This window comes from Stereum hirsutum (genome assembly GCF_000264905.1).
Source record: "Stereum hirsutum FP-91666 SS1 unplaced genomic scaffold STEHIscaffold_13, whole genome shotgun sequence".
Taxonomy (NCBI): Eukaryota; Fungi; Basidiomycota; class Agaricomycetes; order Russulales; family Stereaceae; genus Stereum; species Stereum hirsutum.
The window spans coordinates 842031-857752 of NW_006763143.1; the positions used below are offsets into that span (position 1 = coordinate 842031).

General features: G+C 53.0%; 5 protein-coding genes across 5 annotated transcripts; 3 read left to right on the plus strand and 2 right to left on the minus strand.

Moving 5' to 3' along the window:
- The first annotated feature begins 285 nt into the window (after positions 1-285).
- On the plus strand, positions 286-1357 carry STEHIDRAFT_123842 (uncharacterized protein). Its single transcript, XM_007307467.1, has 6 exons — positions 286-445; positions 508-545; positions 610-704; positions 760-845; positions 900-1033; positions 1092-1357. The coding sequence occupies exons 1-6, from the start codon at positions 365-367 to the stop codon at positions 1144-1146; spliced, it is 489 nt and encodes a 162-aa protein (XP_007307529.1). The 5' UTR covers positions 286-364; the 3' UTR covers positions 1147-1357.
- A 253-nt stretch (positions 1358-1610) lies between these two features.
- On the plus strand, positions 1611-3381 carry STEHIDRAFT_101615 (elongase of fatty acids ELO). The gene is made up of 8 exons (XM_007307468.1): positions 1611-1969; positions 2026-2116; positions 2173-2246; positions 2312-2357; positions 2409-2449; positions 2516-2585; positions 2666-2885; positions 2950-3381. The coding sequence occupies exons 1-8, from the start codon at positions 1640-1642 to the stop codon at positions 2963-2965; spliced, it is 888 nt and encodes a 295-aa protein (XP_007307530.1). The 5' UTR covers positions 1611-1639; the 3' UTR covers positions 2966-3381.
- Positions 3382-3890: 509 nt separating this feature from the next.
- On the plus strand, positions 3891-6882 carry STEHIDRAFT_62946 (Rho GTPase activation protein; the record flags this gene model as incomplete). The annotated part of the gene is made up of 11 exons (XM_007307199.1): positions 3891-4028; positions 4165-4249; positions 4321-4436; positions 4548-4660; positions 4734-5375; positions 5446-5488; positions 5548-5710; positions 5787-6045; positions 6124-6299; positions 6355-6431; positions 6493-6882. Coding segments are annotated over 11 exons (2202 nt in total), but the record flags the coding sequence as incomplete, so codon positions are not given.
- A 767-nt stretch (positions 6883-7649) lies between these two features.
- Positions 7650-11071, minus strand: STEHIDRAFT_62914 (Adaptor protein complex AP-2 alpha subunit; the record flags this gene model as incomplete). Its single annotated transcript, XM_007307195.1, has 11 exons — positions 7650-7751; positions 7815-9085; positions 9144-9821; positions 9872-9977; positions 10031-10132; positions 10191-10320; positions 10377-10570; positions 10633-10741; positions 10805-10835; positions 10892-10982; positions 11042-11071. 11 exons carry the CDS (start codon positions 11069-11071, stop codon positions 7650-7652), a joined length of 2844 nt encoding a protein of 947 aa, XP_007307257.1.
- Positions 11072-11475: 404 nt separating this feature from the next.
- On the minus strand, positions 11476-15609 carry STEHIDRAFT_133328 (P-loop containing nucleoside triphosphate hydrolase protein; the record flags this gene model as incomplete). The annotated part of the gene is made up of 4 exons (XM_007307469.1): positions 11476-12186; positions 12246-14909; positions 14969-15089; positions 15140-15609. The coding sequence occupies 4 exons, from the start codon at positions 15607-15609 to the stop codon at positions 11476-11478; spliced, it is 3966 nt and encodes a 1321-aa protein (XP_007307531.1).
- Between the last annotated feature and the right edge of the window lie 113 nt (positions 15610-15722).

Sequence of the window (15722 nt, forward strand, 5' to 3'; positions counted from 1 at the left end):
CTTTTGTTGTGGAGCGCTGCGGTGTTCTCTTGTGTCGTTCGACCTACTCACTGGAACTGAGTGGGTACCCCGCACTGAGGGTCTAATGCCCCGCACAGGCATCGCGGAGCGGAAAGGACCCTGAAGGGGACCGAGACCATGAAACCGGAAGATCAGGAGGTCCTGCAACGCCGCCACGACCAGCAGCCTGCTCCGAGGTCCGCCGGTGGGCGGAAATCTAGACGGCCTACGACTGTCTATATAACACTCTAGCCCGATGGAGGCCTCGCGCTCAGCGGTTTCCCTCCTTCCCCCACTCCAGATCCTAATCCTCTCCACATTCTACAACTGCGGGGTCGACCTTGCCAACGAAGTCTAGCCAGTCATGATCTCACTTCTTCCCCACCCAGTTGCCGCCCATGTTGAGTTGGAGGATGGACACCAAGACATTCCCCAGATGAATGAGGTCAGTGTTGATCCATAGGAGCCCACCGGCACACGACTCACATTCTGTGCTCTACCCCATAGCTAGGAGGCTTGCATGATGCTCTAAAACCCATCACAGAGTCAGTCTCGCTATTCTTGCACTGTTTCCCACTGTGTACTGACCGTCGGGCGACGTACGTGTAGGCTGCTGTGCCGTTCCGTCAACGACCAATCCGTTTCAGTCCGCCCAGTCCGTCTATTCTGCACGGTTCCCACGTGGTCACCCTGTTCTGAAACTTGTATGCCCCAATTTTTGGTTATCGTTACGTCTTGCTCACTGTGCATGTTGTGCAGGCATCGACCTCCACGACCTCCAAGACCTCCGCTCTCGCTCTCTCCTCTTCATCCATGACCTCGTGAACTCACTACGAGCATCGGGGGTACGTACCATTCGCCTCCCTTTTCTGAACGTACCTCTCACGAACGTACCTCAGGTACCTGCCTCATATACTCTCTCACCATCCCACTCTCCTATCTGTCTCGTCTGCGCATCACCGACTGAGTTGGACAAGAACCGTGTACGAGCATCAGCGTACGAAGCACTCGAAAAAACCAAACCAAGTGCACGGTAAGCTCTATCTCTTCGCCAGCCACGTGTATGACCTCTGAAGCGTGTTCGTTTGTAGAGAAAGGGTGCTTCTTGTAAATCTCAAGGATGGCCCGGCGTTGGTTATCACTTGATTGCTTTTCTTATTCGTGGTTTTGTTCTTTCTGGATCTGGGACTCTGTTCTGATTTTGTTTGCTTCATACATACTCTCTGCGTTCGTGTTGGATATCCCTACTGTCATATGCTATCACATCGTCCTTCTGTTCTGCACCCATCCTAGTACCGTTTTCTGCATCTCCCGTACGAGTAGTGCTGCATTGAATTCAACATCCGTGACCATGCTTCATCACGTTGGTTGACGTGTCGGGTTGTGGCGCCAGGACGCGTCGGCACACGCGGTTGAACGTTGAACTTTTGTTTGCAACGCGTCGAATGCGACTGGCCATGGCTTGTGGACGTTTATCATGACCGGCCGATGGAGAGGAAAACATATGAAAGAGTGGGCTGATGTGACTGACGTGTGACGGGTGACGGGGTGCTACATAACGGGGCCGGTCGCGTCCTCGTACGAACTTTTGGGCCGCCCAACGTTTTTTTCCCAGTTCTCGCTCGTCTCGTTCGCATTCATGGCTCCCCTCGCCGACTTCCTCCTCCAACATGTCCCCCTCCCGCACCTCCCATACTACCTCAATCACTGGGTCCCCGGCGCGTCTCCCCTCTCCAACCAGTCCACCGTCGTCGGCACTCTCGTTGGCTACCTCGTCACCATCTTCTCCATTCGCGAGATCATGAAGACACGACAGGCTAAACGACTCCAGTATCTCTTTCAGCTTCACAATCTCCTCTTAACGTCAGGTAGCGCTCTCCTGCTTGTTCTCATGGCCGAGGAGATTCTGCCGATACTCTGGAAGAACGGACTGTTCTACGCGATGTGCAACGAAGGCGCGTGGACAGAAGTGAGACTCATCTATCCGTCAACGCGTCGGTTCTCATTGGTTTGTGACTATTATAGAGACTGGAGTTTTACTACATGATCAACTACTACATCAAATTCGTTGAGCTCATCGACACCGTCTTCCTCGCGCTGAAGAAGAAGCCTCTTGGTATGTCCCTCTTCTCTCAGGATATGCGTACCTGTCGTGACTCAGTCTACGTGTAGCATTCCTGCACGTCTTCCATCACTCGGCCACGGCATTTCTCTGCTTTACACAGCTGAACGGCAAGACCAGTGTGGTTAGTATCATCAATCTTTGCGCTAGACCTCCCGAGTGACCGCCGCTCATACACCACTTCATCAGTCATGGGTCGTCATCTCGTTGAACCTGAGTGTCCACGTCCTTATGTGTGAGTGGACATTCCTCATATCACGCGAACAAAAAAACTGACGCTTCGCAGATTACTACTATTTCGCCACGGCTGGCGGCGCTAAGATCTGGGTAAGTCGCGCTCCAGCATCAAGCCACATAGGCACATCAAATTGACAAGGATGTCCGCACACGCAGTGGAAGAAATACCTCACGTCGATGCAAATCGCCCAATTCATCATCGACCTCTTCGTTGTCTATTTCGGAAGTCAGTCCCGTTTAGTCATCACCCCACACGTTACCCTTTTCTCTAATCACTTTTGACTACCACGCTCCGGTGACTTACAGCGTATTCGTACTTCGCCGCCACATACTGGCCGTCGATGCCCGTCATGGGCTCTTGCGCGGGGACGGAGAGTGCTGCGTTGTTTGGCTGTGGGCTGTTGACGGCCTACCTGCTCCTGTTCATCAACTTCTACATCCAGACATACAGGAAGCCGTCGACGAGGAGCAAGAAGCCTTTGGCCAACGGAAACGGTGTCGCAAACGGGAATGGGAACGGTGCAGCGTGAGTCGCCTTCCATGTGTTTATCCAATCTTCGCCCCTGACCAGATTTTTGGATCCTTGATAGTCACAAACAGGATTAAACAGTGATCGTGGGGTTTACCGGTACAGGTTGTTACTTGGTACGGCAGGAGGAAAAGGCGGAGTTGGCTCCGCTTCACTCGAATTCACGGCGGCGATGCAATATACCACCATCCATCCATCATCCACGACCGGAGCATTCTCTTTTCAATATTCTTCTTCCTGCGATCCCGGCTTTGGTTATTAGTTAGAGTGACGATCTGGACGCTTCGACCCGTTCCCTCTTTTTCATGCGTTCTTACTAAGGGTTGTCGCGTTTCCTCGTACTTATAATACCATCTTCCGCAGTGAACGTCGGGCAGGCGTCGGTTTTCGCTCGCTGTCTATGGTTTGTCGATACCTAATTGATATACTTACATAGCGCGCAGCCGACGTACCGTCGACTTCTTGCTGTTGTAATTTCCGAATTTTAATGGGCTGGGCTGGGCGTGACGCGTGAGGCTGAGGCTTCTGAAGATCTCTGAGCTTAGCTTTGAGCTTTGCGTGATTAATTGCGACTTTCGCTTTCGGGTTCTATTGTCCAACATTCGTGGGAGGCTATACTGCCGTGGCGAACGTGGAACGTGGTGGTCAATTACTGCCATTAATTTGTGTGATCCAGGGCCCGCCGACGGGAGATGGGGTTCCACGCGTTTGCTGCATATTCCTTCGGATCGTCTCATGGCATTCCTACAGTTACCTTGTTTTGCCCCCGCTCTTTCCGTCTTCCCACCATCTTGACCGGTGGTGATCATCCGCCTCCCGCGTCACACAACCACCACCTGCACGTATTAGACTACTCTAGTACCGACAGACGCGAGTGTTCAAAGCACCAGCAGTGGCAACTGCAACAGCAAACACAACACAACACGAAAAGCCACCGAGCCGAAACCCCTGTTCGTTGTCAAAGCGCAGGCTCCAACCGCGTCTCGTTCGTCTCGTATCGACATGTCCGACGGCGGCTGGGGAGCTCATTCGGATAGCAATCACGGCGATGCTCATGGAGAGTCGAACGGCGAGGGGAGGGAGTTCTTCATCTCTGTGCAGGTTTATATATCGAATAAAACGGCGACGGCGATGCGAAAGGTGCGTTGTTGCGTTCGACACGGTTCGGTGTACATGTGCATGGCGTATGGAATAACAACTTGACTGACGAACCTCTGGTCCACTGCACTTATTACATTCCATATCGCGCGTGTCGTTGCATGTTGCTTAAATCCAGCCCAATACACGGAAGAAGACAGAGAAGCGTGACGGGCAGGGCTCGAGACCGTTGTCTCTGCTGACGGAGGATCGGAAAGTCAAAGGTACGTCCTGCTTTGCTCGCGTGGTGGTCTGGAGGAGAGGAAACTGGAGTGATACGAAAGCAGCATTGCAGAGAAGTCGAGTTGGCTCAGCCTTGCACGGCCGTCGAGTACATGGGAGCATTGGAGGCAGGCTACATGTCGATTGACTGAGGAAGGAGAGAAGTGTATCTTAAACGTTTATATGGATGTGAGTCTCCTTCTCCTTGCTCGTATTGGTTTGTCCCTTCCTCCTGTTTGCAGAGGGAGTCAAGAGGTCGAGTTTTGGCGTGGTGTTGATGGGACTTCATTGCAACCATAGGAGATGATACTCTATCAATGCGTCTATATCCATCTCCTGCATCATACCGACATTCGAGCTGTCGACCGATCATTGTTCTCCATGGATCACTGCCTAGGGATACACTGCGCTTCGTAAGATACCCCCCTTTCCCACCTCCTATCCCGCTGAATGCCTAACGGGCCACCCCACCTTATTTTATCTTAGAGCACGAAGATGGACTCTAGGAACCCCCAACGAACCGCTCTACTTCCAGTTCTCCTCCTCCGAAGCCCTCAACACGTGGATATCCCTCCTGCGCTCGTATGCTGTCCCTGAAATCTACGGAAGAGATCCAAACAGTCGGGATGGAGGCATGTATCGTATATGGCGACAAGTCGAGCTCAAGTGCATCCAAGCACGAAATATTGGCTCTGCTCGCTCGTTGGACGAGAACTCGCCAAACTCACCTCTTCCAGGCGATAACATTAATGATTCCGGCCGTGGCGGGCACGGTGGCGGAGGGGGCGGCGGTGGCGACTCGGACGCCGTCACCGATCTGGACTTGTATTGCGAGATCTACTTGAACAAGACGCTTTCGGGACGTACCGTCGTGAAGAAGAGTCTCGGCGCACCGGAGTGGCATGAGAATTTTTTGTTCAGGGATTTGCCGTACTTGGAGGACTTGACGATCAAGCTGAGGAGGGAGAAGAAGCTACTGAAGCCTGCGACGGTTGGGACGGTTTATATCGTGCTTACGAATTTTAGGAGGGGCGAGCTCGTCGATGGATGGTTTCCAGTGTTGTATGGAGGCTCGGCGACGGCGAGCACGCAAGTTGGTCAGATTCGGTTGAAGTTGAGAGTGGATGAGTAGGTATACCTTCTGCTTCCGTATTCTTTTCAGTTTACAGCCAGGCCGATACTGAACGATTTTCCCTAGAGAGATTGTCCTGCCTCTGTCTGCCTATTCCTCGTTACAATATGTTAGTCCCGCTTCGTAGGTTCGCCTCGACTTACTGAGTGATGACCACCTCACACACAGACCCTCAACTCTCGGAACTATTTGGATTGGATGAGCGATCTCGAGCAGACCCTCAAGTTGAAGCATCTTTCGCAGGAGCTGGTCTCGCTCGCGGTTGCAAAAGATACCCTTCTCGATAGTATATTCGAACTCGCCGATCGCGAGGTGGACGGGACGCCTAGCTGTACGTGCTTTTTTTGGTGGCGCGTTATTGCGGCTCAACCCCGGCCTCTGATGTTTGTTCTTTATTGCCGTATTAGCACACACCACCCTATTCCGTGGAAATACTACCCTCACGAAGACAGTCGAGCTGGCCATGAACTGGTACGGCAAGTCGTTCTTGGAAGCCAGCGTTGGCGACACTATCAGGAAGCTGTGTTCCGAATCCGTCGCCATCGAGGTTGACCCGATACGGAATGGCAAGGGTGCTCGGGAAGTAGAGCGGCACGTTGATCTGCTCGTGCATTGGTGCCGGGAGGTTTGGGAGAAGATATACGCCGCTCGATATGGATGCCCACAGTCAGTGTGCACCTCATTGCTTTTCGTTGCATGAATGATAAAGGAGAGTTGACACTGACCAGAGCTCGGTTGGTTTAGAGAGATGCGAAGGTTATTCGAACATGTTCGGCAGCTTGTCGAGAAGAGATATAAGGGCCACCAGGATTCGGCTGAGCAGAAGAGAGAGCTACCCTGGCAGAGTGTCTCGGCCTTTATCTTCCTGCGTTTCATCGTACCCGCTATATTGCATCCTCACCTCTTTGGCTTGTGTGCAGGTGAGTGCCCTTTGCGGTATTCACAATCCACCGGAGACTGAAACTTCTTTCATAGGCATGCCTGATCCGCCAGTTCAACGTACGTTAACACTGATAGCCAAGGTCATCCAGAGCCTCGCTAATCTTAACATCGTACGCCTGCTTTAATGATTTATACTCTTCGAGCTGTTCACTGAGTACACTATCCGTACAGTCCGTCCAGAAGGAAGACTTTATGCGCGGCCTCAAAACGTTCCTCACCGAGAGCCAGCCCTCTATGGTTGACTACATCCTAGTCGTCTCCACACCCGATCCCCCACCATTATCCACTCAAACCTCCGCAGACCTCCACGATCGCCGGGGTGCCGTACAGGCTCTCGAAAGCCGGAGACATACCATGCCTACTCTCCACCAAGATTCTATCCCGCAGCTTCCTTTCCTGACCGACCCGCCGAAAGATCTTGCCGTCCTCTCTTCTGCCATCCTACGGCAGACCCGAGTTATCCAGGTTCTCCCAGATAGCCGACTACACGACCTCGTCAACGCATGTACACGTCTAGAGCAACAAGCTCTCAGGCGCGTGACACGACTGGCGGCCACTCTGGATGCTTCTCATCGGCAACAACAATTGCAACTCTCATTAGCTGCGACCACGCCGGCTCACGTTCACAATCATGGTCATCATCAACCACCGCCGCCCCTCCGATTACTCACTGTGCTCGACAAATCACCTCCCTCAAAACGTTCCGCCTCCCCCCGACCCATGACGGCCCCATCACCCTCACCCTCCCGCCACGCGTTCACCAGCAGCTCACACGAGGGCCCGCTGCCCTCCTCCAGCTCAAACTCAAACTCGAACTCTCACTCCCGAGGCTTCTCGAGCTCACAAGTCGACGTGTCCTCGCGACAGTTGCCGACGCCCATCGAAGAGTCTTCGAGGTCGATGGAAGGCGGCGGGGGCAGTTGGCCATTGCGAAAACGACTGATACCCAGCCATCCGAGGTCGATATCCACAGATTCTATCACCATGTTCAAGCCGCCTACTCCCTCGCCGCTTTCGCCACCTCCGAGCGGTGATGCTGACGATGACACGAGCAAACGGAGAAAGGGCTTCTTCCGCGGTATCATGACTCGGAAGTAGAGAGAGGTGACTTGTTGGGTTTGGAGCATGGCCTCCGGTTTTTGGAACATATGGGAGGATTGTGTCGGGTTTTAATGTGCTATGATCATTTTTTATGTATTTCATTGTCCGTCCATGGGTATCATTAGTGTTGTATAAAGTTAGTCGCTGCACAAGTACTACATCGTAAAAAAGAACACAATATACAAGAGCGAACCAAGGAAAGGTGGCACAAGATGAAAATGCTATGGTCATGATAATGAGGCGGCGGCGGTGCCGAGCGGCTTTTGAAGCAACTTTTGGACTTCGCCCGCCACTTCTTCCGACGTGCTCCGTACAGTTATTCGACAGAGCTGGGACAAGTTCATGAGTTTAGCTATGCAAGTTGGCGAAGGAGTAAAACGAGATGGGCATACCTTTGCTTCCTTATTTGGTTCAAGTCGCATCAGACACCCAACCTTGCCATCCCCAGACATATGCAACACGCCGGCGCACACGAAGTTGTTGGGATTCGGATCGACGTCAGGTAGGATCTTGAACCGTTGACCGGCGATGACCATCTGGTACCGCTCAAGGTCGAGCTGGCCCGCGGCGGTAAGCGGAATGGTGAAGACGCTCTGTGCCTCTCGCGGTGGGCCTCCGATGAGTTTCCACCGCTCGAAGAAGTCGGCGGCGGCAAGACTGACGGGCTCCATAAATTTGGTCATCACGACCGGTAGTCGGACGGCGATGGTTTGGTGTGCACCAGCGAGGAACGAGATGGTGAGGATTGGAGCAGTTTTAAACACCTTTTTGCATTCGACGTGCAGAATTTGTTGTGACTGTGTCCGTGCGGCAACCATTGTGGAGGGCATCTTGGCGAACGTGACGGAGAGGGCTTCTGGATCGTCGACGTGGATGCTGGTGGTGAAGGAGGTGAAGGGAGCGGAGATCTTGTTGCCCATGTAAACGGCGAGCTGACCGATATATCCCTGGTATCTCGATTTGATACCGACCTGGATTTGAACATCCTCGTAGAGTACACCATCGCCGTTGTACGTGAGCTTCTCGAACCAACGGTCCACGCTCGGCCCAACGGCAACATGAGGAACAGTGGCTTTCGGAATACCGTTCGACTCGACTTCTCCAGCTCCGTTCACGGCAACGCCATTGGATGTCCCAGAGATATCAAGGCCCGCGAGTGAAGACATGATATCACCCTCGGCGGCTCCTGAAGCCGCAGCTGTAGCCGAACCATTGCCATGAACCTTGAGTTTCGAAGTCGTTGCCTCCCTATCCGCATTCACCTCTCTGCCTCCGTGCACCCATGTCCTCTTATCCTCCGTAGCACCATGCTTCTTGTTCAACCGACCTAACAGTGTACTCTCGCGTGGCGGGAATGGCGGAATCTCCTCACACACATTCTGCAAAAGTTCGTCGTCATCCGGTCTTGAGGCTAGTGCGTAGAACTCGCAAGCTCGTTGCTGGAGCTCGGAATCGAGGACGTGGCGATACCGCTCGAAGATGTTGATCAGTTGGGGTTTGATCTCGGGGAAGACGTTCACCCATTTGATGTACGTCGAAAGTAGGAGAGCTCGAGTCGGCGCGGCACAGAATTGTGACTTCGCATGGAGAATCTGCAGCTGGTCGATGGGGCTGTAGCCGGTCTCGTTCGCGATGAGGTGGCCGTACTCGCCTAGGATGTATCCTGTGAAATTGGGTGTGATGAGTATTGTGCAGTGTATACTAACTCCCAGTAGACTTACCGCCAACCTTTACCAGACTCTCGTGCGCAACCGGTGACCTTAAGCGCTCAAATACGACTCTAGCGGCATAGGCTTGCAAGTCCTCGGTGTTGGTCACGATTTGGACGACACGGTACCAAACCTCATCGCTGACATGGTCTCCGGCCGCACTGAGGAGTTCCAATATTGTGTCAACGTACCACCGGTACGAGCTTGCGTACTTCTCAGTCAGGATAGCAATCTTCAGAACCATTTCTTCTCGTAGCCCATAGTCGGCAATCTTCAAGTACTGGAGCAGCTCGCCGACGATGACTTCCGAGTTGTCGACGTCGCACATGCTATAGAGAAGGTCCAGAGCACGTCTCCTTACAGAGATATCCCGATCCCGAAGCGAGTTCGTCACCGTGGCCTGGTGCTTCTTGATAGCGTCCAAGGTCTCTGCACGAGCCGCGAGATGGGCCAGAGTGTCAAGACCGAGGTAGCGTACATTTGTCTCCTTGGAGGAAATAAAGCGAGCCAACAGTACAGCGGCAGTATGGACGAGAGGTGAGCCTGGGTCTAAGTGAATGGCCAGACCGATAGCTTCGAATAGCACGGCGCGTTGGGCGTTATTATGTTGCATATTTCTCGACGTTTCTGCGCTGGCGTTCATAATTGTTTCTAGAACCTGATGCAGTGTTGTGCGAATAGCAGGATCCTCTGAGGGAAGGATTAGACATGTGAGAAGACGCGACCCAAAAACAGCTTACCTGAAGGAGGATAATACTGTAGTAATCGTAGGAGTTTGACTTGAAGCCATGGCGAAGGGACCTTGTAGTACGAATACGAAGCCAGGTATTCGTTCTCGACTACGAGCTGCATCAAAGCGTTATGAAGTTACTGACTACCCAGGGTGGCAACACACTTACTCGGTTTAGACGATCGACTGCTTTCAGGTAGCACACAGCATAAGCATCGAGATGATCCTGAGCAAGAGTCAGGACCAGAGTCGCGACACACAGTACCACGCCCTAAAAGAGAGCAGAAGTCAACGTACGGTCCATTGTCGATACTGTCGTGTCCTCTTACAAGGTCGGGATCATCCATTATGGATACTATTCGGAGCGCCCACTCGGGAGCTGGGATAACATCAGGATGTTTCCGATACAACCTCAATAGTGTCAATGCGGCCTTCTTCTTGACCATACTTTGTGATGTTCTGCCGTATCACGCGTCTAAGCTTCAGGTATGAACGGAATTCGGAGACGAACGTACGGTGATATAAGGAGCCGATGAACGTCCTCTGCCAAAGCCTCTGCCATCTCCTGCCCTCCCACGTTCGCGATGGCGTGAAGAGCTAAGCAGTTGTTGATTTCATTGTTCTCGTCCAGGTCCTTGCGTATAGAGTTGATGACCAGTCGTAGGAAGTCCGAGTTCTCGTGCATGAGTAGTGTTACGGCAAGATAGCCCTTATAGAGTAGATGTAGACATAAGCAAATCTGTTCGACTGGAGTAGAAAAGGGATGCGTACTATCTGCTTCTCGCTATACTTGTGGCTCGAAATCAAGTTGACTGCCTCCATATGCCCAACATCGACCTTATAACCAAGGATATACGCGTAGAGAACCTTCGCCACATATCTGTAAACACGCAAGACTAGAGTCAATCCCTATCCGACCTCAAAGGGAGAGGTAACTGCAAACTTCTTCTTCTGATATCCGTCAAGGTTGCCGTCTACATTTACGCTTTGGTATAAGCGTCCTGGCAGCCTAAGAGCACGTGTAACACACCTTTGAACTTCTTTCGAATGTTCGCCATCTCCTTGTTTATCCTCTTCTCCTCCAAATCGCGGACTCTCGCGCCTCGAATGTCCGCGATGAACTGTGTTCGAGAATCGTTGATGAGGCCATGCTCAGAAGCTAGTCTGGAGGATAACACACCTGCGTGAGACCACGCATATTGGTCGCCATGTTGGGCAATAATTAGAGGGTAGACAGCAAAAAAAATATGAGAGTAAAGAAGACAAGAGAGCAAAGGATATAATGGAGCACGATGAGCACTGGGCGACTCTCGGGGAGAACGGCTGAAAGAGTGCGAGTCGAGTGCGGCCCTTGCTTTCTCACGTAAGTGAAGCATCGGATACGTCACCCTCAGGCTTGGCTCTCCTCGCCACTCACGAGCGCGAATCAAACCTGGACCCACAACTTGGGCCACAGCGGCACATTGTTTGGGTTGGAGAGCGAAAAACAATGTATTATCCGGGTGATGCTTTTTCGATAGAGCGGGGAGAACGCGTGATGTATAGCTACAATTGGTAAAGTAGGGGAGACGTAAATATGCGACGACAAAAGCTTTGCCCCTCCAAATCTAAAGGTTAACCGAGCCTCGTGGAGAGCCGACTGGGTGTGCTCGGCCGCGAGCTGAAGGCAGAGCGAGGACCCCCGTACGGCGACGAAGTCCCCGAGAGCGTATTCAGCTGCGGCAAACGAGCCTGTCCTCCGAATGACGGTGAACCCATGGGCGTGACAGGTCTAGAGCTGTTCCTCGACTGTGTGGCAATCCGTTCCTCAGCGTATCGGTTCAATATCCTAACAATATCCCGCGTCAAGAAGTCCAACTGCCTGACCTCCACATCCGAAAGCGACAAGTCCCTCTGGGTGTCATCGTCCTCGTCTCCCGATTCCTCCTCTTCCCGAGATGTCACCGGAGCGATATTGCGTGGTTGCCTACGGTTCTTCATGACGAGACCCTGGAAGACACGAGACAAGCAGGCTTCCATCATCGTCTTCAGCCGCTGAATATCATCCAACGCGTAAACATTGCCGATGATGGGCAGCCAGTCGTCGCACTCCAACCCGCGCTCGGTGACTTCGATGCGATATGCACCGAACAGGACGTAAGTCATAGGGTCCAGGAGGGTCGTCGTAACAAGCGATGTCTGAGCATTCTGAGCACTAGCTCCGCCTGCCGAGATGTTCTGGCGTTTCTCAGCGAAGGCAATGATTTGTTTGCTTGTGATGGGACCCTCTGTGTGAGTTGACCCTCTCTTGCGAGCGTTGACGCTGGAAGGATGGATGAACACCATCTACGAGAGGTTAGACTTTAGTGAAGTTCGTTGAGAAGGAAAGTGTAAGAGCGACGCACCTTATCCTGTTGTGTACGGAAAGACCTCTCGCCAGTTTGTATCGCATACTTGGGCTGCGTGGCCACAGCGATCAGTGCAGCCAACAGAGGCTGCGACTCGCCGTTCACATTCAACTCTGGCGGCACCTGAATCTGATTTCCCCTTCCCATGTTCCATCGATCAACCTGGCCGCCCGCAGAGACATCGACAACACCGGCACGAATGAGTGCGTCCAGTAAATGTTTCTTGATTTTGTCGACCATGAGGAGAGTAGGTTTCGACAGGAAGTTGTCTGAGCAGAAGCGATTGGCAGAGTGGTAATCCCCCCTACTCTGCATCGCCCACCATTGATTGTAAGCTTGCAGAGCCGCGAAAGTATCAGAGCGGAACTCTTGCGGAGTCCAGGATGCTTTCACGGCCGAGGCTTCCTGCTTGAGATGCATAGGAGAGACGAATGGATCACGGTTCGTCAAGATGGCCGCCAGCGTCAATGCTTGGTCGAGACAACGGAAGAAGCTGCCGTACAAGACAAGCCGACCGACTTGCACTTCGACAGGGATCTGAAGAAGGACGCGCCCAAGTGGTGTAAGGTTCTGTAGAGAGTCGATGGCACCGACGATCTTGAGATCGTTCATGGCGGCGTCTACCTGTTCTGCCGAAGGTGGTTCGATGGTTGCGGCTAGAACCTCTTCGACGGCCATGCCAGGGAAGTCAAGCGCCTTGACGTGCATGACGACGTTCGTCAGGTCCACCCGCTTCATCTCGACCAACTGGTGAGGAGCGAGCTCATTCGCCCTCTTCCGGCTCAAGATTCCATAGTACTCTCCGGGTCTGTGTCGACCCGCACGGCCGGCTCGTTGATTGAGATTAGAGCTACCGACCCAGGCAGAGACGAGAGACGACATGTGGCGTTGAGGATCGTAGCGTTGCTCTTTGACCTTCGCGCTGTCGACGACGTATACGACATCGGGAATGGTGACCGATGTCTCCGCGATATTGGTGGCAAGGATGATTCGTCTGACACCGGCCGGGGGTGGCTCGAAGATGACCTGCTGTTCAGCTACGGGGACGGTGGAATGGAGAAGGTGGATAGAGTATTTGCTTTTGTCGTTAAAGGGAAGTCCGAGCGGCCTTTCTTGGAGCATGCGGTTCAAAGCTGAGATATCTTCCCAACCAGGTAGGAAAACGAGAACGTGTCCGTCGTCAGTCTTCCGCATCACGTGCGCGATTGTGAGAGCGATGAGAGGATGCGGCATCTCCAATTCTCTCTCGGGACGATTGTCGTTCTCAGAATCGCTCTGTGCACCGCCCATTCGGGGCCCCGAAGTTGAAGGTAACTCCTGCTCGAGATACTGCATCACGGAGCGTTCTTTGAAAGCCCAAGAGTCTCGGGGAAGTTCTCGCAAGAAATCATCGAGGAAGTGCTTCTCGACGGGGAACGATCGCCCTGGGACCTCGATGACAGCGGCCGGAATGCCCTTCTCGTCGGGGAAGTATTGCTGGAAGAGAGTGGGGTCGATGGTAGCGCTCATCAGGATCACCTTGATAGGCTTTCCCCTCGCCTTGCGATCTGCCAAAAGTCGCTTGAGGACGACGAGTAAGAGATCTGTGTCGACGTCTCGCTCGTGAACCTCGTCCACAATGACATGCGTCACGTCGTCCATACTGGGCCCCCCCTGCGACGATCCTTCTTGCAAAGCGGTCTGCATACGTTTGAGGAAGATACCGGTCGTGCAGAACGTGATGGAGCCATGCTCCTCCGGGGGTTTATGTTCGAATCGGACGGTATAACCGACAGACCCTCGACCAACTTGCTCTCCCCGTTCCTTGGCTACACGATCGGCGACGCTGATAGCGGCAATACGACGCGGCTGAGTGCAAACGATGTTACATTTGGCACCTTCGCCGCGCTCGATGGCATGGTCGAGAATGAGTTGTGGGATTTGGGTCGTCTTTCCTGAACCAGTCGCAGCCATGAGGATGGTAACTTCGTGGTCGCGAACGTGGTCCAGTACGTCTTGAGAACGGGTATAGACAGGTAGAGTGGAGCGAGTGGAGCGCATCTTTTCCATCTGCGGGTTGGTCAGGTACGCTTGCCTTTGATCCAATAACCGTTTCGATTTGTCCGCGACATAAGAGGGATGAGCAGGCGCACGGTAGACGGGAGGTCGAGCGTTTGAAGTCGCACTGGATGCATCGACGGCGGAGGCTGGCCGGTTCTGATAGAGCGCGCTCTTGCGAATGTCAATGCACAGATCACGAACCTCGTCCTCGAGTCCGTCGCTCATCTGAAAGAGAACCTTGGGAGCCATTCCGAGATCCTTGCCAGATGCCGAGGCATCCAGGAAGTCCTTCCATAAGTCGGTATCGCAGCTCTCGAGATATTGGGTGACGTCGATATAACAGTTCGTTTGCGCATTCTTCTTGTTGATTCCGGTACCGATCCCAATACGACGGCCACCAACGTGCATGATGGCTTCCCAGGTCGAGTTGTGCTTGCGTGCCTTGATCTCGTTGTATACGACATCGGGTTTGCCGAAACTATAGCGGCGACAATAGTATTCCATGAATTGGCGAGCCCGTTCGTAGTCGATCACAGTACCGTCGGATAGTGTTGAGGGCGGGGCGGCACCCTTGCCCTGTTGTTGTGACTTCTGAGCACCCGCCTTTTTAGCACCCGTCAACTTTGCAGTAAAGCGATTGTCAGTGAAGGAATGGAAGATAACAGAGGAAAAAGGCGAACCAGACCGAGACTGTGAAGCTGAAAGAGTGCTGACGAGGACGAAAGAAATACGGAGTCTTTTTTGTTCGTTGAGTCCCCGGTCCCGATAATTTGGGGCGTCCCTTCTATTTCGACTGTCGTTCTGCGAGAGGTCATTATGAGCTGTACTCGTTATCCGAGTGGAAAACATACCTGAAACCCAGCTTTCCATCGATGAGAACCTCTTTGGTCTCATATTTTGGTGCACGAACGCCAATATCATTGCAGTAATTAGAGATGGGGGACTTTGGATTCAGCTTCCATGCTTCTTTGAGACTTGTCGTATCATATTCCCGTTGGAGGTAAGCTAGGTCGTGAATGGGGTCGTCCGGCTGGGGAAGTGCGTAGAGCGAAGCAAGTCTGTCTTCCTTCGGCTTTCTGTAAGAAGGACCGCCTGTGCGATGAAGCCTGGAGTTGCGATAGGCGGGAGACTGTCTCGCCGAAGAGGAGGCGGAGCGCATTTGAGTATTCGATGGGTTGCCCTTCGGGAGCTTGGTAGGAGGGCCGGATGAAGAGGGTATTTGCGGGGAAGACAAGGAAGCGTTGTCTGGTGAATATGCACGTTTTAGAGACGGTTTTTGAGGGAGCGAGACGGGTATGTGTTGCGAAGGGTCAAATTGCATGAGGAGGCGTTGCCTGTGCCGAAAAGACAGAGCGATACGTCGCATAAGTGGAAACGCGGGTAAGTCTGGCAGAAGGAAAGTATTACGCTAATCAGCCTGCAGCGCCTATGAGC

Excerpts from the sequence above, each read along its gene's own strand:
- STEHIDRAFT_123842 (XM_007307467.1), top strand. The coding sequence starts at position 365 with ATGATCTCACTTCTTCCCCACCCAGTTGCCGCCCATGTTGAGTTGGAG. Across the intron at positions 546-609 it reads GCTCTAAAACCCATCACAGA|GCTGCTGTGCCGTTCCGTCA; the intron begins GTCAGTCTCGCT and ends ACGTACGTGTAG. Across the intron at positions 846-899 it reads ACTCACTACGAGCATCGGGG|GTACCTGCCTCATATACTCT; the intron begins GTACGTACCATT and ends AACGTACCTCAG.
- STEHIDRAFT_101615 (XM_007307468.1), top strand. The coding sequence starts at position 1,640 with ATGGCTCCCCTCGCCGACTTCCTCCTCCAACATGTCCCCCTCCCGCAC. Across the intron at positions 1,970-2,025 it reads ACGAAGGCGCGTGGACAGAA|AGACTGGAGTTTTACTACAT; the intron begins GTGAGACTCATC and ends TGACTATTATAG. Across the intron at positions 2,247-2,311 it reads TGAACGGCAAGACCAGTGTG|TCATGGGTCGTCATCTCGTT; the intron begins GTTAGTATCATC and ends CCACTTCATCAG.